At 37.9% G+C, this 26741-nt stretch overlaps 1 protein-coding gene across 3 annotated transcripts in view; it reads left to right on the forward strand.

The window, feature by feature from the left end:
* LOC123504504 (protein asteroid-like) overlaps window positions 1–25916 on the forward strand; it is a 53527-nt gene extending 27611 nt beyond the window's left edge. For all 3 annotated transcript variants that reach the window (XM_045255076.1, XM_045255075.1, XM_045255077.1), the window contains 3 exons: window positions 9191–9623; window positions 19941–20150; window positions 23748–25916. In XM_045255076.1, coding sequence (XP_045111011.1) covers window positions 9191–9623; window positions 19941–20150; window positions 23748–25607 — 2503 coding nt within the window. In that variant the 3' untranslated portion in view covers window positions 25608–25916. The remainder of the gene's footprint in view (window positions 1–9190; window positions 9624–19940; window positions 20151–23747) is intronic.
* Window positions 25917–26741: the final 825 nt, after the last annotated feature.

The following is a 26741-nucleotide window of genomic DNA, read 5'->3' on the forward strand; positions in this document are numbered from 1 at the left end:
TACAATTCTGCCTATTACAGTTATAACAGCCCTATACCTGGGCTTACTATGACATTCTTGGATGTTATGGGTTGCTGTTCTATAAAAGTTGCACCAAGCAGCTGGTGGCTGATTTGATTGATGTAATTTTAAAGTTAACTCCTGAACTTGTCTTCTTCTCTTAGACTTTCATCTTCAGGGTTTTTTTCTACCATATTGACTGTCTTTTGTTGATATAATTTTACAGCAGTTTTGCTTTCTAACCTATCTATGAACCTCTTAAATGGTATTGCCTGTTCTAGGAAACTGCTCAATTTGTCATGGGTCTCTGTTGGTATTCCCCTCAATAGCTTCTTGAGTAACTGATCTTTCTTAAGCAATTCTTCGGTATCAAATTTAGTTTTTAGGATGGAATATTGTCAGATAAATTCATTAACAAAAATTTAGTAACGTAAGGTTGTTAAGTTGAAACGAACTATGCTGGTTATGGACTGCCTCCAGCGCATGGCAAAGAGGGCAGGCGTTTTGTCCGGGGAGCCTCAGCTCCTGGCTAGCTTGTACCGTGTCTGGATGGCAGGCTTTAGTTGTTCCTATGTTGTTTACACCTATCTATGTACTGCATTACATAGTGTGGCACAAGCTGAAGTATGGATTTTGGGATCATGGAGCTGTGCCGTCTCTACTTTGGTTTGTAGTTTAAGGGTTAAGGTTTTAGCTGTCTAGTCAGATTGAGAGTTACCTATACAGTAGACACCATACTACCACATCCTTACCAGTCTATCAGTTCCATGTAAGTGTACAGTACCATGTGACACACTAATTGTGCAGCTACCTCAAAAAGCTTATGAGCTGTCCACCCAATCATATTTCATATCGATGTACTGCCAACTTCTATCAAAGCTAACATCAGTGATAAAATTCTTTCCTTAACCTCTTCACTATAGCCTACAGAAAATGGGTCTTGGTGCCATATCTGGATTGGGTAGGGGTGGGGAGATACCTGACACACACACACACACACACTCTCTCTCTCTCTCTCTCTCTCTCTCTCTCTCTCTCTCTCTCTCTCTCTCTCTCTCTCTCTCTCTCTCTCACTATGAAAATGATGATGGTCTAGGATCTCTTCTCTCTCTCTCTCTCTCTCTCTCTCTCTCTCTTATATGATGATTTTGATTATGGTGATATTAAGCATTTGTCTTTTTTTTTTATTCGACGTCCAATAAGCGATCAATTTAAAACTGGGTTAGTTTGGTTCTGATGCAGCTGCACCTCTCTGTCTGCTGTCACTATCTGCTGTCACTACTCTGTCTCTAGCATTGTCCCACCCACAGCACCATCTGATTGGTTACAAGCAGAGCCATGGTAACAGACAATCAGCAGTGAAAGCTGTGTATGCACAGTGCTTACAGTCAGCACCAAATAACTTTAGAACTGCATGTAAACACTTGTTCTTAAGTATATAATGGTCGATAAGTAAAATTTAGTACTTACCGGTGACTCATTTATCATGTTAAGCCTGCCAGGTACTGAGTCAGCCAGGTTTTCAGCAGCTGAATGGGGAATTTCTGAGTCCTGACCACACCCTCTGAAGAGCCTCGTCAATCTTTGGGACGGTAGATATGTCTTCTCACAGTTTTGCCTTTACTGTTCCCCAAAGGTTCTTGATAGGAGATATATCTGGACTTTGTGCTGGCCAATCCAAAATAAAGTCCATTTCGGTATTATGAAGCCAGTCTTTGACTATTTTTGCCATATGACATGGTGCATTATCTTGCTGAAGGATCTCGGGGCTAGTAGTGGCAAAGCAGTCCGCCAGATTATCGCTGAGGATGTTCAGGTAGACTGTGTGGCCTTTAGGCAGAAAGACAAGGTCAGCCAAGTCTTCATAACCAAATGCACCCCAAACCATGAGGTAAGGAGGGTGCTTCACACGCGTAACTGTGTAGTGTGGGTCACATGCTGACGTACCAGGTGGATGCCACACTTTAGTTCCTCTGGTATCACTGATGGAGAAGATAGCCTTGTCAGGCCAGAGGACCATCTTCCAATCCACCAGTTTGTATTACAGGTTGAACCTCCTTAATCCGGTATTCTTTCATCCGGCAACACCTGTAATCCGGCAAAATTTTTGTTTGCTGGAATTTTTTAATTTGCAGTAATTTGCGGACCACCGCTAGGACGCGGCGGTGCTGTACTGTGTTTTGGAGCCCGGGCATTCTGGGTCAAATTTGGATCAGTACCACGCTGCCGCTCATTGCAAGCACCCCCCTCCCCAGGTGCATAAACATTTTTTTCTGTAATATTTGTCCCTAAACATGGCTTCCAAGCAACCAGGAAGTGATAGTGTTGTGTGTGAACCAAAGAAAAGTGCAAACATATGACAATATCAGTGCAACAGAAAGTGGACCTATTGAGGAAGCTAGATAAAGGTGTTTCAGTGCAGACCCTATGCCAACAATACAACATTGGCTCATCAACTGTCTATGATATGAAAAAGAAGAATCAACTTCTCAAGTTTTACAGTGAGTGTGAGAGCAAGAGGAACATGGAGGTTCATAGAACACTTAAGGAGGGTAAAAGCAATGATTTAGACTGTGCTCTCATACAGTGGTTTAAACTTCGGTGCACTGGTAATGTCCCTGTGTCCGGCGAGATGATAATGGCACAGGCAAAAATTTTCCATGCTGAACTTAATTTACGTGTTTTTCTATATACTTCTGCATGTATATTTTCATGTACAACTATCATATATCAAACCAATGTTACAGCTACACTTGTGTAATGCAGGGTAAGTATATAGAAGGTGTTTTGGGGATCACATATAGTTCGGAATTTTCTATGGTCCGGCAAGTCTAAGGTCCGGTGGTTGCTGGATTTGGGAGGTTCAACCTGTATTTAAAATTTTGATGCCAATATTTTCCCTTTTACTGCAAATGAATATCTGCTCCAAATATCGGTTATCAGCCTCCTTGAATACTAATAATTGGTATTGGTATCGGCTCGGAAAAAACCATATCGGTCGATCTATAATATTGATTGGTAAGTGATTTTTCATAATTATGTAAATAAGAAATAAACCCACACAAATTTTTTGAAAAAAAAATATATAGTCTGCCTTCTCAAGGCCATTTTCTGAAGATGACAAACGAGAGGAAACGTGAATTTCATGGTGAACTAATCTGTTGGTACCATAACAAAATTTTAAAAGTAAAATAATTATTTCCAGCATGGCATATCAGTACTTATCCTGATGTAAGAGAGTTATACACCTTTGTAATAATGCTGAAAGTCAAGTATGCCATTGTATCATATGAGGCGTTCAGAATAGTAGTGATGTAAGCGCCAAAAATAAAAAAACAGAGAAAAACGCAGTTAAAGTATTGCAACATCCAGAACACAATAACTTTTACTGAGATGAGGTAGAAAGCTCTAGTTATTTGCAAAATGAAGCTCTATAACAGGGATTTGCAACCATTGCAAGCAAAATGTAATTACATTCTGAAGTTGCTCATTAACTGCGTTTTTCCGAGGTAGGCACCTGTATTTTCAGAGCAAAAATACAGGGAGAGTGAGAGGAGTGATAATGGAGGGCTCTCATTAGCTATTGTCAGTCATGTCACCGCATTCCTGTCTCTCCATTGTTCGCTGAGCAGCCCAGGTGGAGATATGTTGGAGTAAAATTCACTGTGCAGTCACTTTAATGTGATGCCAATACGGTCGATTAATGCTTTCACTACTAGCGGAATTTCACCCTTATTTCCATAATACTTCTGATGGCACAGATGCAAGCCAAACACAATAGGAAGAAGATAGTGCTATACCACAGCTTGCTGAGACATGCCAGGGTGAAAATTCAGGCCTCCCATTATCTGCCGGTCATTATTGAGTGAGCATGAGAGTTTTTTTATTGTCAACGGCCACACAGTCATGTGTACCCCTCCAAAGAATGGGAATTTCGACCATGTTGCAAGCTGAATCTCAACTTGGATGTTCCAGATTCGGAAAGCTGAAGGCGAGACAAAGAAAATGCTATACAAACCTCAAAATCGGTTGGGGTGGCGCTTACGTCACTATTATTCTGAACGCCTTTTATACAATGTACATTCTGAGAGATCTCATACAGCATCTGGGAAACTAAATACATCATCATAGCAGAAAGCAGCAATGACGCAAAATGCACATCATCGTTCCAGCCTGTTCTTGTGCTATACATGATAGAGAGGCTGCCCACAAAAGGTGCTTGAGCCTTCCATCACCTGAATCTCACGCACTTTATATCTTTGCCTGGAATCATGCCAAGTCTGTTCTTCAACTTGTCAAACACTCCTTCATAAATAGAAAATGTCAAAATCTTTCAAACTCAAGCTCCCCTCAAGACTTCTAACATCTAACCAAAAATATATCCAATAACTACACTTCTTCAACTTTCCCTCCTCTATTTCACCTTGATGGCGCAAGTACCATCTCTTCTATCTCTAAAGCTTAACTCTTCTCTCAGACCTTTGATCACAACTCCACCTTGGATGATAAATGAAGATATGGAGACATGAGCCCCGCTTGAACCCTGTACAATACAACTAGGTAGACACACACACAGCTTCTCTATTGGCATCCATTTTGGGGAATGATACACTGCCAACTGCAGTTTGAGAGAGAAGTATTGGTTGTAACAACCAGGGACTGAGCTTGAGAATGGTCGGTGACCCCCCCCCCCTCTCTCTCTCTCTCTCTCTCTCTCTCTCTCTCTCTCTCTCTCTCTCTCTCTCTCTCTCTCTCTCTCTCTCTCTCTCTCTCTCTCTCTCTCTCTCTCACATCTCTAAGATATATATATATATATATATATATATATATATATATATATATATATATATATATATATATATATATATAAAAGAAAAATAGAAACGAGGAGGAAAGGAAGAGACACAATGAACTGGTGGCAGAAGCAAGAGAAAAAATAATGAAAGGTCAGAGGAGGAGAAGAAGGCATTTTTGGAGAATTATAGGAGACAGGATAAGGAAATGGTATATAAAAGAGAAAGAAGAGAAAAAAATGGAGCAAGTTTAACTAAAAATGATAAGAACAAGAGATTAAAATGATGTATACAAACATAGATGGGATTTTATCTAGTAAATTAGAATTAAGAGATTACATAAAGAAAGAAGAACCAGATATTGTATGCCTGGTGGAAACAAAGTTAAATGAGGCAATAAAATAGACATAGATAAAAGGTATAATATATGGAGGAGAGACAGAGTGGGTAAAGGAGGAGGAGGAGTCATGATGATGTTAAGGAAGGAGATAGTGGTAAATCAAGTGGAGTTTGGGGAAGGAAAATCAGAAATACTGTATGTTAAGATGCATATTAATAAAAAGGAGTTAACAATCATTGGAACATATGTGCCACCAAAACAAACTCATGGACTAACCAAGAATATAGAGACATGATAGATGACACAATAAGGAGTCTTACAAGAATCATTAAGGAAAGGAGAAAAGTGATATTGGTAGGAGATTTCAACTGTAAGGAGGTAGACTGGGAAAATTATGAAAGTGGTATGGGGAAGATGCCTGGGAGATAGATTCCTGAACCTAATGATAGATAATTTGATGGTCCAAAGAGTAAAGGAAAACACAAGATTCAGAGGAAACGATGAGCCGGCAAGATTAGACCTAGTTTTTACAAGGGATATACCAATTAACGATGATATAAGATACAAGTGCCCATTGGGAAAGAGTGACCATGTAATATTAGAAATGGATATAGAAGAAGGAAAGGAAGATAGAGATGAATCATACAAAGGAGACCGATTAAATTACAGAAAGGCTGATATTGAGAATCTCAAGAACTATTTTAAAACGTAAACTGGGAGGAGATGGAAAACTCATTAACGGTTCAAGAGAAATATAACTTATTTTTGGAAATATACAAAACTGGGGTCAGGAATATGTTCCGAAATATAGACCTAAAGAAGAAGGAAAGAAAGATTGGTTTAATGCAAGATGTGCTAGGGCAAAGGAGAAACGAGATGGAGCATGGAAAAGGTGGAGAAGAAACAGAAATCCAGAAAATAAGGAAAACTTCAAAACAGCAAGAAATGAATATGCTAAGGTGAGAAAGGAAGAAGAAAAGAACTATGAAAAGGACATTGTCGAAAAATGTAAGGAACAACCAAAATTGTTCTACAGATTCATAAATGGAAAAATAAGACAAAAAGAAACAATAGAAAGGTTAAAAGGAGAAAACGGAATGGTGGAAGACCCAAAAAGTATGGCAGAACTGTTAAATAGTAAATTTCATGAGGTCTTTACTAAGGAATCCAAATTTGAAAGACCACAGGGTAATAGAGACTGTCTATATGAAAGAGATTAAAGTAACCAAGCTTGAAATAAAAAGTTGATGACGGAACTAGATGAGGAAAAGGCAATGGGACCGGATGAAGTCTCAGGCAGAATACTGAAAGAATGTAGGGAAGAACTAGCAAGTCCAATATACAACATCATAAAATGCTCAATAGAAAATGGAACAGTGCCAGTGGAGTGGAAAAGAGCTGAGGTGGTTCCCATATATAAGAGCGGAAGGAAGGAAGAACCTTTAAATTACAGACCGGTATCACTAACTAGTGTAATATGCAAGATGTGTGAAAAAGTAATAAAGAAGCAATGGATTGAGTTTCTTGAAGACAACAAAATATTATCAAATAGCCAATTTGGTTTTAGAAAAGGTCGGTCATGTGTAACAAATTTATTGAGTTTCTACTCTAGAATAGTTGATAAAGTACAAGAGAGAGAGGATGGGTTGACTGTATTTATTTAGATCTAAAAAAGGCTTTTGATAAAGTGCCACATGAAAGATTACTATGGAAGTTAGAGGAGAAGGGTGGCTTAAAAGGAAGCACATTGAGATGGATGAAGAATTACTTAAGGGGGAGAGAAATAAGGACGATAGTTAAAGATATGAAGTCCAAGTGGAGAACAGTAGACAGCGGAGTGCCACAGGGGTCAGTATTGGCACCAATACTTTTTCTCGTATATATAAATGACATGCCAGAGGGTGTGAACAGCTACATAAATCTGTTTGCGGACGATGCGAAACTGTGCAGAGTCATTAAACAAAAAGAGGATTGTGAAATACTACAGGAAGACTTAAACAAGATCTGGAAATGGAGCAAAAAATGGGAGATGGAATTCAATGTGGACAAAAGCCATGTCATGGAAATGGGAAAAAGTGAAAGACGACCAGTGGGAATCTATAAGATGGGAGATGGAGTAGAACTAGAAAAAGTAAAAAAGGAAAAGGACTTGGGAGTGACAATGGAAGAAAATAATCAACCGGTAAGCCATATTGATAGAATTTTCAGAGAGACGTATAATTTGCTAAGGAATATTGGAGTAGCATTTCACTATATGGACAAGGAAATGATGAAGAAATTGATAAGTACTAAAATAAGACCTAGATTGGAATATGCAGGAGTTGTGTGGACTCCCATAAAAGAAACACATAAGAAAATTAGAGAGACTACAAAAATGGCTACAAGAATGGTTCCAGAATTTAAAGGGATGGCATATGAGGAGAGACTAAAGGCAATGGATCTACCAACCTTGGAGCAGAGAAGAGAGAGGGATCTGATACAAGTTTATAAATTGATTAACGGAATGGATGAAGTGGATAATGAGAAACTGATCCTGAGAGAAGAATATGACTTTAGAAGCACAAGATCGCATAGTAAGAAACTAAGGAAGGGACGATGTCTGAGAGATGTTAAAAAATTTAGTTTCCCGCAAAGATGTGTTGAGACTTGGAACAGTTTGAGTGAGGAAGTGGTGTCAGCAAAGAGTGTACATAGTTTTAAAGAAAAATTGGATAAGTATAGATATGGAAACGGGGCCACACGAGCATAAAGCCCAGGCCCTGTAAAACTACAACTAGGTAAATACACACTTAATGGGTGCTAACTGAAACCTAGGTGTTTGGGTAACTGACAGTAGCCCCTTTTCTGTTCCCTCCTACTTTCTTGACCATTCTATTCATTCCAAGGCTAGATGTTGCTTCTTATCATTAAGAAAAATGTATTGAATGTAAATACCCTTAGGCTGCTGAAATGAAGGTGACTTTTATATGCCTTTGTCTTATATACCATCAAATATAGTGCATATTTTAGTATTAAGCAGTGTTTAAATGATTTTATACAATCCCATAAATGCATTGTTTGATGTGTCAGTTACAATGGGAGTTTTCATAGGAACAGATTTTTCAATGCAACTTTTCTCCATTAGTTTCTGTAATATTCATGATCTTAAACCTTGTTTCTTACTTTAGGACAAATTAATTAATTTTCCATTGATTTCAATGGAAAATGATAATCAAGTTTGTGCCCAAATCAAGTTGCACTATGGTCCATGAAACAAATTAAGGACATAACCTGGGTTATTGTTATACTCAAATATCATACTTAGAACACTGACCACAAAGTTGAAATTGGTTCATCTTTTCCATTCATAGGGCCTTTCTCAAGCAGAGGTAGAAATGGAACCCAGTTTCTACTACACTTAACCCTCGGCTATCGCGACCAATTGGGGCCGAAATAGCCACGCCATAGCCGAAAATGCGATAGCCGAATTGATCTTGGCAGGAAGACGGTTTTGGCCAATGAGCGCTCAGATATTCCATGACGTCATGGCTGGGCACGCGATAGCAGGCATCTGAGGTTGCGATAATGAAATCTTAGCAGCTTTTCATGGGTGCGTGATAGCAATAAAACGCGATAGCTGAAGTCGCAATAGCCAAGGATTGACTGTATAGTGTCTTGAATGGACATAGTGGTGACATTGTTGTTGGACAATGGACAGGGATGAAATCTTTAAAAATAGACCAGTATGAACTGGGCCATAGAAAGACTTAAATTTATTAAGGAAATGTTTCAGTGACAGTTGCCTCTCATCTCATATTAAAAACATTACTAAGGTATTTTACCATCTACATGTAGCAAGACATCCAGTGTAATTATGTAACATAGACTTATTATATATATCAAATAGATTATTATCTCTTTGTATGTTTCAACTTTTGTGTCTAAATTAACATGTTTTGATGGGGACACTGTCATTACAGCCTCTGGTTAAAAACCAAACCATACTTTTATGGATACCATGTTTATGCAAGGTTTATATAGATAATTTTTCAAAACTCTAATAAGAATATGTTTACAGGCTGCAAGTATGTGAGATTTATCCAATTGTCATAATGGATGGAGGACAGCCGCTGGACAACAAGAAGATGAACACTGTACGAGAGAGAGTCACAAATCAGATCCAGACATGTCTCAACATCTCACCAAGTAGCCAATACCGCTTGAAAGTCTTCCCTTGCATGGGACGGGATGTATTTGTTTCAACATTGAAGAAAATGGGCATTGTTGTGTTGCAAACAGACTTTGAGGCAGACTTAGAAATTGCCATGTTAGCCAAAGAACTAGGGTTGACTGTCCTCAGTAATGATTCAGACTTCTACATGTTCAGTGTGCCGTTTGTTCCCCTGAGCTCCATCACCTATAATAAAGTCAGCACTGGAAAAAAGAAGAGCTCCAATAAGATGTTTAGCTATATAAATTGCAACCTCTTCAATCAAGAGAAGTTCTGCCAGGTTTGTGGATTTTTACTGTAGTCTTACTTCACTATATCTTACTGCAAAATATATTTGTTTAGTTATAGTTGCATGAAATTTGTAACGTAATGCATTTTTATATAACCCAAAAATATTTCTTAATTAATGATGAATGTTTAGTTAGTGATTTCCACCATGTATCCTTCATCTTATTATGGATTTAATGCCTCATTTCTTTCAGAGATCTCCTCCAAAGGTGTAGTTAAACCAATGAAGTTCTCATTGATAACTTCATATACATCTTGATAATTGTTGTCATAATGGTTTATTTAAGGATTTGTTACTCCTCTCTTTTTAGACTATCGCAATCATCTTGTACCTGAGGTAATACAGGGTGTGGCAGAAATACCTACCACATTTTAAAGGTTGACAAAAGGAAGAAGAAACAACATTTATGAAAAATTGATTTTACTGTTGTTTAAACAAAGGGTTACAATTTTTGTTCATTTCCTTTTTTTTTTTTTTTTTTTTTTTTTTTTTTTTTTACATCCTCTTAATGGTGACCTCTATTCGCTATACAGTGTTGGAAACAATTTCTGAAGTTTTCTATAACTCGAAGAGTCATTCAAAGTGATATTTGTGGAATCTTTAGACAAATAGCATCCTTTAATTCTTCAGTTGTTGATATTTGTAGACCTCAGCTTTCAAGTAACCCCAGACAAAAAAATCACAGAGGTTGAGATCGGGCAAGTGTGCTGGCCATTGAATGCTACTGTGTAAGGAAACCAAATGTCCTGGAAACATTTCTCTCAGAGCTTTCATTGATCTTGCTGTGTGTGAGGTGACTCCATCAAGTAGAAACCATACATTTTGATTGCAAAGATCGTTTACTATTGGTCCCAGAAATGTATGGAGCACCTCCACATATTGGCCAGGTGTAATTGTAACAGAGTGGTTTCTCTCTCCTACCCCCTCTCAAAAAAAAATAAAAATAAAATAAATAAATAAATAAAAAATAAATAAATCAAATAAATTAATAAAACAATAAGGACCCCATACACCTAATTTTGAAACTGAACCATACAGTCACTTGTTCACTGTGTAGAGGTCTTTCAGGAAGCTGTCTAGGGTTATTTTCTGACCAATAATGAAAACTTTACTTATTCATGTAGCCTTAGAAATGAAAGTAAGCTTCATCAGTTGTGAGAAGAACAACATTTACAGGAACATTTTGAAGGACATCATCACAACATGACATGCAATCTTCCCAGTTGCATTCATGCAGTTTCTGAGCAATCATTAATTTGTATGGATGGAACTGTAGATCAGTGTGTAGAATTCTTTTGACTGTTCAATCAGACAGTCCCAAGGCAGAAGCATGTTTGTGAGCTGAACGTGTAGGAGGCTGAGTAACAGTCCCACAGCTTAAACACTCTCTGGAGTTTGAGCACTTTGTGGTCTTCCAGGTTGCTTTCTTTAAAGTGCTGAACCTGTGGCTTTGAAATTTGCAACCCACACCAATATTCATTTTCTATCTGGAACAGCATCATTCCAACCTAATATGTAATGATCTCGAAAAGCTCTCTGTGTTGTAATTAGACTCACCATTCTTCAAAAACATTTCTACAGTAACAGTACAATGTATACCAGTGCAAACCATGCTGTTAGATGATTGTATCTGGAAAGAAAATGGCAAGTTATTATCTAAATGAAAACATCATTGACACTTCATAATTTCAGTAGCAATGCATAGGTGAAAGTTTAAAATGTGGGAGGTATTTGTGTCGCATCCTGTACATGAGAGATAAAGATTGCTTATTTTTTTTAATAATTGATGCAACTATCATATTTTATACATACAATCACTTTCTAACTAAATTGATATTGAATGAGTTAAATAACATACAGTACAGTGAACACCAAACAATTTGGTTATCATTGATTCACTTTTACATTTTGTTTTTATTAGAAACTCACTATTTTGCAGGAAATCTCACTTTATCGTGGAAAAATTTACCATTACATTTGATAAAATACAAAAGTGGGTTTAGCAAATACCCAGACATAGAGAAACCTCTTAGAACAATACCAACAACTCCCCATCATGTTCTTTGAGAAGACAGCTACAACTACAGCAGCACCAGTGCCTGATGAGCAGGCTATATAGAAATAATGTAGCTTACTGAACAGTAGAATCTCAAATTGGCACTGAAAGTACTGATCAGGATTCAAAATAGTGAGATGCAAAGTTAACTTAACTTATGAGGAAAAATGGAATTGGGACCAAAGCCTTGCCAATTAAGCTATATCATCTATAGTAGTGGAGGGTCCATGCACCAGGTCAGTCTGTGCGTTAAGTACCATGTTAAGTCCCATAACACATAAATGATGAGGCAAAATTAAAATCTTTCTGTTCTGTACTCGCTAGAGAGAACTAGGCAGTGTGTTTTCCACTATAACTGAGGTATGTTGAGGTCTGCTTATGTAGCACACATGAATGTCAATGTTAGTCACTGCCAGATATTTTCATGCAAAACTAACACAACCTGTCAATGAATTTATCGTTATTATGCCTGGTTGTCAAATGGTTGAGGGAAAACATGTCTAGTTTCAACAAATAAGGAATTGCATGGGTAATGTGTACACCTGCCATAAAATGCCCTAAGGGGGTAGTACGCCAACCAGGTTAGGGCATTATTAGGGTATAGTGAAACTAAATTGTTCTGGCCCACAGGATGAGGCAGATAATCCATGCAATGCTGCCATATCTCTCATTACTTCAAGGAAAGTTGAATAACAGTTCTCTATTCAATTTAATGCATGACTTCGCTAAAAAAAGGGGGCAGGGACACGAGACATGAAGATCTTTGGGATTATGCCATAAGTAAATTGAATACAGTAAAGGTGCTGGTTATAAAAGTGAAAATGAGACTGATAATTTACATAATATTTACTGTTATATCCCCTCGTGGTACCCAGTCTAGCATAATGAGTGGTGAGAAGAAATATAAGAAAATAACAGTATTTTACTTTAGTTATTGCCCCAAGTTCGACTTATTTATTAAAGATCATTGGATGGAGAGACTTTTCCTTGGTCTGGCTGTACAACACACAGTAAGACAGGGAAGCGTCAGTGTATCCTTCCATTGTGGTGACCAGATGAGTAGTAAGTCGATTTGCATTGTGTGTGCCTGCCTGGTGACTTGACTCCCTCTTCCCCAGGGAAAATCCTGCTTCATGTCATTTGGCAATGTCACCTGACCTGACATCGTCATATGTTTATGTACGTGAAATATCTACATTTGATTCAGTATATAACACTATTTAATGAAATAGTCAGAATGTTCTTAGAAAGAGAGTAGAGAAAAAAGATTAAGGAACAAGTTACTAAGGCAAAGAGGAAAATGGAGGAAAAGAAAAAAAACAAGGAAAAGAAAGGAAAGAATCAGAAGAAAGGAAGAGTAAAAGAAAAGAAAAACAATTCAGGGCACTTCTGTGTGCTTCCCAACAGCAGAAAGGTGAGGAGACAGACTCTTAAGACTGTGTGGATGAGCCAATCTTGGATGATGACTCAGATGATTTCATTAAGATATGAAAGCACTCTGTGCCAAATGTCAATGTGGTACAAGAGCAAAAGTGAGAATAAAGTGTGCATTGTGTCATAGCTAGTGACATGTGGAATGTGTCAGTGGGTTTGATTTGAGTGGGAAGTCTCAGGAAGACATTGAGGCAATGGATGTTGATTTTTTTTTTTTTCTTTTTCTTTTTTAATGCAACTTAGGCTGTCTAGCTACTGAAACTTTACATGGAGTATTTGCAACATTTTCATTTGAATTCTGTTGGAAATTGATTTGTTTATGATTTTCAACATTAACTAAGAGTTTCTCTCAGTTTGTTAATACATTGTGTAAAAATAAAAAGCTAGTTTGCAATTTTTTTCTTACTTTTTTACTTTTACTTCTTGACATACAAGAGGAATTACTAACTATTTAGTGACAATGATTTTTATAGCTTGTGGATAAAAATAAAGAACTTAAGGCACCCAGCATAATAACCCAACATCCCATAGCTCACTGACCTCCCACTGGCACAACTCCCTCCTCAACCTAGCACATAAACCTGGCTAGTAGTGCACTAAGCCATCCTAACCTTCCTTCAATTATGGTACTCCATGCAGAGAAACTGCAGTGATAGAAAGTAGCATGTTACCCTCATAGCACATAAAATTTTACACTACTGGTGACACTTTTTTGTTGTATTTGAGTTGGGAGGTTTCATAGCCGATGTTGTTTGCTTAGAGTAGCACAAACTGCCGCCTTTACTCTATACTAGCTTTCTAACTTACACTTGAATTACCACATGATATAAATTTCAGTTTATGAAGCAAAACTCCAAGAATCATAAAAGTTTAGCCTAGTTCTCTGTAGTGTATTTGCTCAGTTTTTTGCCCTTACGATAATTGTGTTTCTCATTCCATTCTTTTTTCTTTTTTTTTCCACAACTCTTTGTAATCCTTGACTCCCATTCTCACTCTTATCCACCACCTGGGCCCTTCCATTGGCCACAAGAAACATAGTGAATGGCACTGGCTTTCAACAGGTGAAGGGTGGCTGGTTCATAGGGTGCTTTCCATGTGACATTACCCCCTTTAGCCTTCCCATCCATCACTTGGAATAGTCTTTCTGCTCAATACACCTCAAATCCATCACATGCCAACTCGGCATTCTTGTCTCTGTCCACCACAGCTGGTGGACAGAGACAAGAATGCTGTTCTCCATAACACTCCTATTTCACCTTGCACCACAATACTTGTACCTCATGCACCTTGACACAGGTTATCCATATGAAAAATTACAACAGTGGCACTCAAGCATATAAAGAATCCAATATACAAGTCACAATATCTCAACCTTATGCCCGTCTCCACATGGCATATCTCTCTCTCTCTCTCTCTCTCTCTCTCTCTCTCTCTCTCTCTCTCTCTCTCTCTCTCTCTCTCTCTCTCTCTCTCTCTCTCTCTCTCTCTCTCTCTCTCTCTCTCTCTCTCTCTCTCTCTCTCTCTCTCTCTCTCTCTCTCTCTTTTTTTAATTTAAACTTAATGCACATTACATACATATTTTACACATAATTTATATTTACAGTTGGAGCTGAGTTCGTGAGCTAAGAGCGTACACTGGCATGTGACACTCATTTTAAAGCTGCTCCCAGGGACGGCATTCTCTCTCTCTCTCTCTCTCTCTCTCTCTCTCTCTCTCTCTCTCTCTCTCTCTCTCTCTCTCTCTCTCTCTCTCTCTCTCTCTCTCTCTCTCTCTCTCTCTCTCTCTCTCTCTCTCTCTCTCTCTCTCTCTCTCTCTCGTTTAGACAGTAGATACTTCAGCAGCTCAAATAATTCATAAGAATATCTCATTACAAATATTTCTTAAACAACTAAACATATAATGACTTATATAGTATGATAATATAAATACAGTCAACTCTCGGTTAACACAAGGATTACATTCCCAGGGTTCTCAAGTGCATGGGTTCGAATCCTGGCCACAGTCTAAGGTTAGGAAGGGCACCCACTTGGGATAACGGTTCACAAAATCCAAAATCAAAGTCCTCCTGACTCCTCTGTTAAGAGGCACCATCCTAGTCCTAATATAATAGGGAAACCAGACGGAAAAAAAAAATTCTCCCATAGAAAACAAGGGTAATGGTAAGGGTTATGTTCCTGGACACTGGCAAAGCCTGCTTATTTTGGGGATTTTTTTTCACTCAAACCTTAGAATAATTATTAATACATCACAAGGTCATAGAAGCAATAAAAACACATATGTATTCTCATTTTATTTACTCCGTTAGTATGCAATGTGCTCTCCTTCAGTCCTATTGCATGGACATTCACCGAGGTCTTTTCTTCCCTAGCATAGCAATGTAACTCTTCCAAATTTTTTCAATGGTCACTGTCTTTCTTGGAATCACTTTCTTGTGAGGAAGTTGAAGGACGCTTGGGGTCCATAGTATAGGACACTTAGTGAAAATGTAGAGAAACGATCCACTCACAGTGTGGGTTAGCTCTAGACTGAAGGCCATTTCACACCAGACACAATGTTAGGCGGGACATGTTTTATGTGCAGTGTGAAGCTACATGGCTTACAATCGCCTAAAGTGTATTTCCAATAGCTTTGTTCACACCAGATCCCAAGCCATGGAACACTCATCTGCCACATTGTTCACATCGCTTCCAAGATCAGTGGCCAAGTGATTTTTCCCTCCATAGCTTGGATGACTGATGTCCCCTTGGGACTCCCACCTTTGTGCTATCGCCTCCAGAGTCCCGCCTCTTGCCTACTCCTGTCCCACACCTCACTCCTTAATTCAAGGAACTGTCAGACTGTCAGTGTGTTTGGCTTGTTCCTCACAGACAGGCATAGCTTTTGGTGTGAAAATGCTCATAGTAGAGAAAGTCAGTCTGCCTCAGTGGTATAGCATACCTCGCCTAGTATCACATCTGGTGTGAAATGGCCTTGAGGCGTGAGGACTGTGAGAAGGAACAGAGAGTCCCTGAACTAATAATTGTGCCATGGAGTTAAGGTGATCCTCATGGCATGATCGTATATGAATACAAAGGTATGATATTCATTACAGCAGGCAATAGAGATATAAACACAAATATTGTGGTAAAAGCAGTGCATGAGCTGAAGGAGGTCAGAAGAAGAAAAAGAAGAAGTTGCCACTGCTGATCGGCAGCTGACAAAATAATGCCTTGTCATTTGCTTTGTTTTCAGTCTTCCATGCAAAATTTCATTTTGTGCATCACAGAAGAATTTTTTCTTGGTGGTAAGGCTTGCAAAAAGCTAATAGAAATGTTGTTGTTGCTACATATACTAACCACCCATATGTAATTACATATGCCTATATGCCATTATTCCCATGCTCAGCACAGAAAATCAACCAGCACCTCTATATAGAGATCGTGCCTATAACAGTACTACATCACCTCTGTGCGCATGTGTGCTGGGAACCACCAACTAAGCTGGCCAACCAAACCTCAGATCCTTTCTGTGCTTGCCACAGTGTTCACCTGTGCCTCTTCTCGCTTCTTCCTGTCTTTTTTGGTGCCCACTTCCTTGCTTCCATTTCTACTTCCCCCTGAGTTACCATGGCCACTCAGAGTTGTGTTGGATGCGAGAGGTAGTTGCTGGGCGATTCTTTAGAGCCGCATTCCCGCTGTGTGTCTTGTTGGCCTGCCATGTGTTCAGCCAAGGACTGGTGTAGTGAGTGTTCCCACCTCTTCCCTCTCCAGTTCCAAGCATTTGTGAAGGATGCTGAGAAGTGTTCTGTTAAGGAGAAGAAGTGGGCCAAGTTGTCTGGCGGTTCCAGTGAGAAGCATTCTTGCTGGCAGGAGCTGACTTCTGAGGCCCCTTGGGCCAGCAGGTTTGTCACTGTAGAGTCTGATCTGGCTGCTATGAAGGTTTCTATTGCCCATTTGTCAGCGGTCTTGTTGCCCCCTGCCTCCGGTTCTACGTTTTCAGGGTTTGCAGATGGCGGAGCGAGTGTGCATCTGCCCCCCGGTTGGTGCCGGGTGTAAGGGAGCCCCAGTCTTCCCCGGCTCAGGCCCTTCGGTGGTAGCTGCTGGTAGTAGTGGAGAGTCTCAGTGTGTCCCCTCTCCCTGGTTTGGCTCCGGGAGTGAGGGTGGGGGCAGGCTCCCTCTGTTCCAAGCCCTCCTCCAGAGTTGGTAGTCAGGGGAGTGTTTTTTATGTGCGGCCCCATGCTCTGCCCCGCCGCCGGTACCGAGTGGCATGACTTCTGCTGTTCCTGGCCCTTCCCCGGAGTTTTCGGGGCTTGGTGGAGTTAGCGTGTGTGCGGCCCCTCTGGCTCTGGGAGTGATGGGGGGTACAGTCCCCTGCTGTTTCAGGCTCTTCTGCGGACTTCTCTGGTTTTGGGGGTGTGAGCTTGAGTGTGGCCCCAGGAGTGAGTATGGTGCAGACTCCTGCTGTGTCAAGTGCTTCTAGGGAGTTTTCAGGTCTTGGTGGAATGAATTTTTCTTACCATATGTCGAATTGAGGGTAGTAATTTCCAAATACCGTAACTGTGAATTTACCGGATAAAGAACTACCATATAATGAGGACTTACTGTATATATATATATATATATATATATATATATATATATATATATATATATATATATATATATATATATATATATATATATATATATACACCTAACCCTCCGTTATCGCGCCCTTCCATTATCGCGTTTGGAAAGTCGTTATCGTGCACCTGTAGTAGTGGTAGTAGTAGTACTAGTAGTAGTAGTAGTAGTAGTAGTAGTAGTAGTAGTAGTAGTAGAAGTAGTAGTAGTACTACCCATATCCCAACCACACACTGATGAATGTTTAGATAGGGGAAGGTGGAGGAGGAAGAGGTGGAGGGGGAGAAAGATGATGATCATGAGGAGGAGGAGGAGCCAGCAGCCAGTCATCGCTGTGTATTCACGTCACGTGATTTGAATAAGGGAACTGATTGGTTCTAGTCACTCTGCTCACCACCACCACCACCGCCACCACCACCCCCCAGTCTCACACTTGGTATTCTGCTGTTCAGAGCTGATTTTCATTCATTTCAGATTGTCAAATGTTAATAAGCTACTCCAGTATTAATGGTAGTAAATTTAGGGTAACAGGAAAATTTTTGGGTTGAGGCACCAATTTTTTTATTTCATATTTATTCTTCACTTCCATTATCGTGTTTTCTGCTATGGCGCGTTTTTTAGGCACCAAATTTGCGCGATAACGTAGGGTTAGGTGTGTATGAAACAGGAACATCTCTTCGAGAGGTGGTTTTACTATCATCCTGCTAGCAACCTTGTTACCATGGCAACAATGTATCCCTGTGTGTTCTTGGATAGCATTTTGCAGCTGGAAGTTGCTTTGCTCATTGTTAAGTTTCTTGTCTTCTGGCCCAGTGCAGTTCCTACCAGAAGCAGTGTACTGTACATGTGATGTCATCAAGTTGAGTTAACTCCATGTTAAATAGAATAAATCACCTTTCTCCTTAAATATCAAGTTGTGTCAAATCGAAATCACATTATCCAAATTTGCGTTAATTGAGAGTTGACTGTATTAGTGAGTATTTTGTCACAACAGAATGATAATGTACTGTAATTAATTAAGGCAAAAAAAAAGAAAAAAAAAAAAAAGGAATTGAAATGCTACCCCTGCACTCTTAAAAGATTATTTCAATTAAAATGATACCAAATCATATGGACATAGATAGAGAAGAAAGCCATAACAATAGTAAGAATTTGGTACTCTGTGTGAAACTCAGATATCATTAAACTCATGGGGATACTACAGGTTATATTAAGAAGTTATATCAAGACTTTGAAGAAATCATTAGTTCACTATATAGTCAGAATCATATGTTCTTAATTGGTTGCCAGATTCACCAGATATCATAACATTTCACAGAAAAGTTAGTCTAGTGAATGTCATATATTTTTAGATATTCTACTATCACATACCAAAATATTGAAATAGCTAAAGTATTTTTAGACATATCTATGACATAAATGGTTTAATAGTAAAATTAAGGTTATATATAAACATGTTTTTTGTATGATTTCTGCTTTATTTCTCAATTGATACTCAAAGTTAGTATGATGTTTTTTTGTCTTCTTGGCTAAGAAGTAGAATACAAGAAACCATGAAAATATAAGTCCTGTAAATTAGTTATTTTCATAACTTAGAAATCAAAGTCTGCTTATGAGATTGTTTATTGTCAACCAAACCGTTTTTCTGTGTAGACATTTTTGGTGTTAATGAGTTATTTTTAGTCTAAGGGCATACCATGTTCAGGGTGTGACAAGATACAGCTTAGAGATATGGTGATGATAGCAATATAGCATCCTCAGGCTATTTTGGTTTTGACCACAAATTTTCTTTTTCCTCATAAAGAAAACCAAACAAAAATTGCTCCACGCTTTCCTTGTGAACCTTTAACCTCGGCAGAGGTGAGGTGAAACATATGTTAAGGTTAAAGTCTCTAAAAATTAAAGAGATTGGTACACTAAGCAACTATATTTTGTTCTATATAATGATGTTAGTTGTATAAAATCAAGTAACTATAAAGAAATAACAGTAAAATAACAACAGAAAAATACTGGAAGGAAATAAAGCATGGTAAATCAGTAGATACATAGTAATATATTGTGTAGAGATGACCACTTTGTACCACAAGACAATGCTGACCCTCTCCTGAATTAAACTAGCTGGCAAACACTGAAAACAGGACAGTTTGGGTCCTCTGCTATTGAGGAGCAACCTTATATAGATTTACAGCCTCTTTCATTACAGTTATGTTTTTCAGGTGACTGGTATTGATCCTGCACATTTACCTATCCTTGCCACACTCCTTGGAAATGACTATTTGGCATTTGATCACTTCAAAGACTTTTATAACATTTTGGAAGATAAAAACAAGAGGTCAAGAATGACATCTCGCCATAACACCATAAAGAATGTCCTCACTTGGTTATCACATCAAAAAGCCAAGACGACTGAAGAAATCCTCTCTATCGTAAGTTAATGTTACATTCATTTGATGGGATGTATCTTGTTCTGTGTGTTATCTTTTATGTATTGTTTTTACCTCTGCATATGGGTGTGGAATAGATATCTCCAATATAACTTTCTCATCATCATTGTCAGTCAAAATGAGTATCTCTCTATATCTGCAGAGCCCGTGAATGGTTAATTCTCATTATTTTCTAGTTTATTACAAGGAATAAAATCTTAGATGTTTCATATTGTAAAAGCTACAAATTATCATTAGGTTCTCATGATGTTTTATTCAATTAGTCGTGTAAAAGCCATTAATTTTCACTAGAACATGTTAGAAGCAATTGATATTAGGCTCTGGAAGGTTTGAAAATATGAATGTAACAGCAATTCTACTCATAGACTGTGCCTTATAAAGAGTTTATATGTAAGGGCAATTTTGCTTATAAACTATGCTTAACAAAACATTCCTAATTCTTGTAGAGAACAACATGATGTACTGTTGATAGTAATTAGCCAAGCATTGATCATCAGCTGTCACATTAGCTGTATTGTAATCCATATAAACTATAAACAGTTAAAGTCTGTTCATCCAAAGAATCCAGGCCGAAACTGCTAGTTCGGTTGGCAGCCCTGCCCACCCCCGCCGCCACTGAACCTTCCCGACACTTAAATTTTCTTCAAGTACATTTATTTTTCTTCAAACTATAAACTTGTATATCTATTGAGTTAAGTGAAGAAAAATAAATGTACTTGAAGAAAATTTAATTGTCGGAAGGTTTAGTGGCGGCGGGTGGCAGGCTGCCAACCAACTGCAGTTTCGCCTGATTCTTTGGATGAACGGACTATAGTCACTGATCACTTGACTACAACAGATAAGATCTGACATCTTATAAACATGCATGTAAATAAGATTGGCTATATAGTTACAAATTTATTTCCATAAAGAAATGAACTTGTTATAATGGAAAACCAATCTAAATGTTGAATGAAATTTATAAGGATTCCTATCTGAATTGCTTGGCTATCATATCCATTCCTTTTTCTACTTCATGTTTCTCTCTCTCTCTCTCTCTCTCTCTCTCTCTCTCTCTCTCTCTCTCTCTCTCTCTCTCTCTCTCTCTCTCTCTCTCTCTCTCTCTCTCTCTCTCTCTCTCTCTCTCTCTCTCTCTCTCTCTCTATATATATATATATATATATATATATATATATATATATCATTCACACACTTGTGTGCAATCTTAAACACATATACTCACATCTTGAAAATAAAAGCAAAGAGAAAAACAAGGTGAGAAATGAAGGATATAGTCTAGTCAGTACTTTTTGTTCACATTTATATATTTCCTTTTGTACTTGTACAAATGAGAGAGAGAGAGAGAGAGAGAGAGAGAGAGAGAGAGAGACAGACATAATGCATGTATTCATGGGAGAGTATTGGCTCTTTTTCCCATTTTCTTTAAAACTCATTCAATCATTTGAATTTTTTTGTATGTGAATCTTAATGTTAAGCTATAACTGTCCCAATATGATGAGGACATTTGTTAAAGAAAAACAAAAGCACAAAATAAATTGCTTGTTAATCCATCAAGCATATAAACGATTGATGCCATTATGAGTTTCCTGAATTGCTTTTAATTTAATCTGGTTATAACTACAATGGTTACTTTAGATTTCTATTTGACAATTTTTTTTGTGTTATGTTCATTTGCGATTTTTGTTGTTGTAAACTTCCCTCTTTTCTTTTTTTGTCAAAAAGTGAAATTAGGGGAAATTTTGACTGGATGATTTGACAAAATTGAAATCTGAACATCTAAAAATATAGAATATTTAATGATGATCATGTTAAAAGAAGAATGAAGGTAATTGGTCAATAAATAGCAGAGTTGTTAAACCGCAGTCTAAAAGCTTGCTTTTATGAAAATGGCACTCAAAGATGAAAGACTCCCACGTACATGTTTACCATGTTTACATCTCACAACAAGAATGGTATATAGGCTACTATAGTCTGACCAGCCTTAATTTACGGCCATGGGGGGGCGAGCGTCTCTGTACAGTGTTGCCACGTTTTCACTACTGTTCTGTTAATCTCTCTCTCTCTCTCTCTCTCTCTCTCTCTCTCTCTCTCTCTCTCTCTCTCTCTCTCTCTCTCTCTCTCTCTCTCTCTCTCTCTCTCTCTCTCTCTCTCTCTCTCTCTCTCTCTCTCTCTCTCTCTCTCTCTCTCTACTAAAGAATCTAAGGTAAGCAGAGAGTCATTTATATTGTATATATATATATATATATATATATATATATATATATATATATATATATATATATATATATATATATATATATATAAGTGAGTGGCACGAGGTCAGTCACGTCACCACCACAATGTGTCAAGGCCACCAGCTGGGTGTTGAAGAGTTGCCGCTCACAAGTGAAAAATAATTTTTTTTTTTTTACTTAGGTATTGGCATATACCTACTATTTTGTAAAAACAGAAACTACACATTAGCTTGGCTTACGAATTATGAATGCGATTATGCCTCACCCTTGAAATTACTGTAAAAGCCAGTAAATGTGAGCATTTTATCTTATAATTATAGCAACATCTGGTACTACAAGGTGAGGCTATTCGGCCTGGCCAGGCTGGGTTCATCAGTATTGCCGCCACTCACAAGACTTCTACTATTTTTTTTTTTACTTTGGATAATAGATTATTTCTTTTTTTCATGCTCATTATCTTATATCTGTAAAGCTGATATTATTACACACCCTAAACATACGCTAAGTACCATTATAAGTTACTACAGTTGATATCAGCAACACTGTTGAATATGTATGCCATGTTTGTATGGTACTATATAGTTTTTTATGCATATGATGGTTACTGTTGATTCAGCCATCTATATACACAAGTCGAAATTTTATACATCTGAATTGATGCCTTGTATACCAATAACTTCCATTTCACATCGCATTTTTTGGAAACGTGGCAGCACTGTAGAGTTCCCCTCGCCCCCCCATAGCCGTAAATTAAGCTCGGTCAGACTATAGCAAATATTAAAGTTTTTAAATGCAAACTACTGGAATATAATAATGATCTAGGTGCATGTGAATCTTTGAATATCAGGTGAAATCCTTCAATTTTTATATAGAGCGTAAATTCAATCATTTATATTACCTTTTTTTTTTTTTTTTTTTTTTTTTCAATGTCTGCCAAAAGTAGTGTGTCTTATGAGTTCATGCATCTTATGTGCCATCAAATATGGTATACTGCTTCCTGTGAGTTGACAAATGTAAATAAAGCTAGCAGCAGACTCTCTTTATTGATGCATAAAAGTATAGTTTCAGTCTCCTTTGTTCCTAGTTTTCAATAGTAAAAAGAAAAAAAAACTAGGTAATATCCCTATCTTTCCAAGACTCCATTGTCCATTCATCTACTGAAATGGTTCCTTTTGTGTTTGTGTGAGAATGTTTGTGAGGTATGTGTATGTGTCTGTGTGTGCATTTGTTGTCATTATTCAGATATTATACTTGTGTTTTTATGACTTTTTGTTCTGTTAGAAGAGGGAAGATTATTGAATTTGATATTAGTTTTAGAATGTAATGTCTATCTCTTGATACACAGATTGTCAGCTACTGCAGTACCAAGAACTTGAGAAGCAAGATGAGAGCAACAATGAAGAACTACATTGATACTGATAGCAATCTAATTAACTTGGTATCAGAAAACACCCTAAACCATGCACTTGACAATACTGGAAAACCTTATGATTTTTCTATAGAAAACTTTGAGATAAAACATTGTATCTTTCAGAATCCCAGTTTGAGTGCAATGAATAATGTGACGACATCCTTGTTTTGCAAAAATGGGAAGAAACTTCCTAGTTGGTTTGTATTAGCTTACCGAGCTCACAGAATACCTCATGAAATTGCTGACATTGTGACACAGGAATATTTTATCTCTCCTCCACAGGTGGAGGAGAAATCCTTTGACTCGGCATACTTGTTTATTGAACCTATTGTGAAGGCTGTTTATACCATGCTGTGGAAAAGTTCCCAGACAAGCAACTGGGACCAAAATCATAGCAGTTGTAACAGTGTAGCTTTAAATGAGTCATCTATGTCTCAGAGCTGTGGATTGGAGGATGCTTGGACTGCATCTAAAAATTATGACTCTGATGATGTTGTTGTTGAAGAAGACAGTGAAGAAAGCCTTTATGATAAAGATGAGGGTAGTAATGAAGAAAGTCAACTTTTGAACAAGAAAGAAATTAATGAAATAGTTGTTAATAATGAAGAGATGCAAGAAAAATGTAATAACTCTGAGATGATTGGTGAAAATGTAAGAGTAATTAATGAAGTAGTTGATGACTGTGCCTTAGAGGTTAAAAATGATAAACCTAAGAAGGGATGTCTTAAGTGGTATTTGAGGAAAGGAAGTAGAATGTGGATTAAGAGAATATCACAGTTGTCTTATGAAAATGCTAAGGCATTGCCTTCGCTGAATGAAGTTGAGTTATTGTCAGTTTTTGAGAAAAGGAAGGTGTTTTATTCTATACTCAAAAGTAATCTTCAGTCATCCAGTTTAGAACTACCTGATGATTTGGAATTAATTTTTGGTTTCATCATATTTTGGTATGAAGAAAGTATGTCATCATTAATAGACATACATGTTTTATCAGTCTTAGTCTGTGTGTTCATGTTCTACATTATTGATAACAAAGTTGGAAGAAAAAGAACAAGAAAATCTTTTGAGGATAAGGAAAAATGGGAAGCACAGTTTGCTATTCTTAAAGATGATGCATCTTATTGTCAACCTGGAGATAATATAAAAGATACTCTGGCTCAGGTGTCTGAAGAAGAATGTTTACTGGCTGGATACAGGCTCTTCAAGTTTCATCACATGGATCAAAAGATCAATGACAAATACTACAACAAGAAGACAGTTCATGCATTTAGTGAATACCAAGCTTGCATATATTTTGTGCAGCTGCTCAACACTTTATTGGGTTCTCCATTTCCTCTCCTTAGTATTGAATACCTATGGGGTGGCACATTTTGTTATAATGTATTCTATGACTTGAAAAAAAGAAAATGTCCTCTGAACAGAGTTTCAGAATTATTTGGTAAAGGAAGTTGCCTTGAAAAATTGTTTTTGATATTTTTTAGACAATTGAATAAAATTCTAAATTTTAAGAAGTACCTAGGAATTATAGATCTTGAAAGTGTGAAAGCTTTTGAAAAAGAAAAGCCTGATAGAAGTATAGCAGTGTTGGTGAATAATAATACTGAGAATATTCAAAAGAAAAAGAAGAAAAGAAGAAAGTCAAATAAAAAAAGTGCTTGTAATGACAAAGGAATAGAGTCAGAGAAGAAGGAAGTAACCCAAAAAGAAGAGGAGCTGTTGTACCCTCTGGCTGGCCCAGAAGAAAGAGAAGAAGAGGTGGATCTGCTGGATAATCGGTTTGCTAGCCTTATTTTATAATTGAAGGCAGGGAGTCTCTCCTCTAGATTAAGAGTACAAAGTTGTTTAGTTGATTGTTATGAATTAGTGCAAAATTGAATACTTGACTCTTGCAGTGTATATATTACCATGATTGTATTGATGTTAATCTTCATCATCATCATATGTACATAATTTGTTGTTGAGAAAACAATGAAAAATGGATGAGAAGACCTGATGTCCCTCCTTACTCAAAATTCATTAGATTTCATAAGAACAGTAAACCTTGCATATGATGAAGCAATTACTGGGAAGGCCGGTCTATGTCATCTGAAAATTTTAGTTGTCCAAGGGATTTTTTTTTTCTTTCTCTCCCACATTTTGCAAATCTGTTACCATTGATAGTTGAATTGGTCTGTGTAATGCATTACATAAATGACATGCACATATGTATGTATGTATGTATACATGTGGAACACACACACGCATACACACGTTAACATACACCGCATAGTGTAATGGTCAGCATGCTCGACTCACAATCGAGAGGGCCGGGTTCGAGCCCCGGGAAGCGGTGAGGCAAATGGGCAAGCCTCTTTATGTGTAGCCCCTGTTCACCTAGCAGTAAATAGGTACGGGATGTAACTCGAGGGGTTGTGGCCTCACTTTCCTGGTGTGTGGAGTGTGTGTTGTGGTCTCAGTCCTACCCGAAGATCGGTCTATGAGCTCTGAGCTCGCTCTGTAATGGGGAAGAGTGGCTGGGTGACCAGCAGGCGACTGAGGTGAATTACACACACACACACACACACACACACACACACACACACACACACACACACACACACACACACACACACACACACACACACACACACACACACACACACACACACACACACACACACACACACACAGGGTGGCTTAAAAGGAAGCACATTGAGATGGATAGAAAATTATTTGAGGGGGAGAGAAATAAGGACGGTAGTTAAAGATATGAAGTCCAAGTGGAGAGCAGTAGAAAGCAGAGTGCCACAGGGGTCAGTATTGGCACCAGTACTTTTCCTCATTTATATTAATGACATGCCAGAAGGAGTGAACAGCTACATAAATTTGTTTGCGGATGATACGAAACTGTGCAGAGTTATAAAGCAAAAGGAGGATTGTGAAATACTGCAA

Source organism: Portunus trituberculatus, chromosome 16 (genome assembly GCF_017591435.1).
Source record: "Portunus trituberculatus isolate SZX2019 chromosome 16, ASM1759143v1, whole genome shotgun sequence".
NCBI lineage: Eukaryota > Metazoa > Arthropoda > Malacostraca > Decapoda > Portunidae > Portunus > Portunus trituberculatus.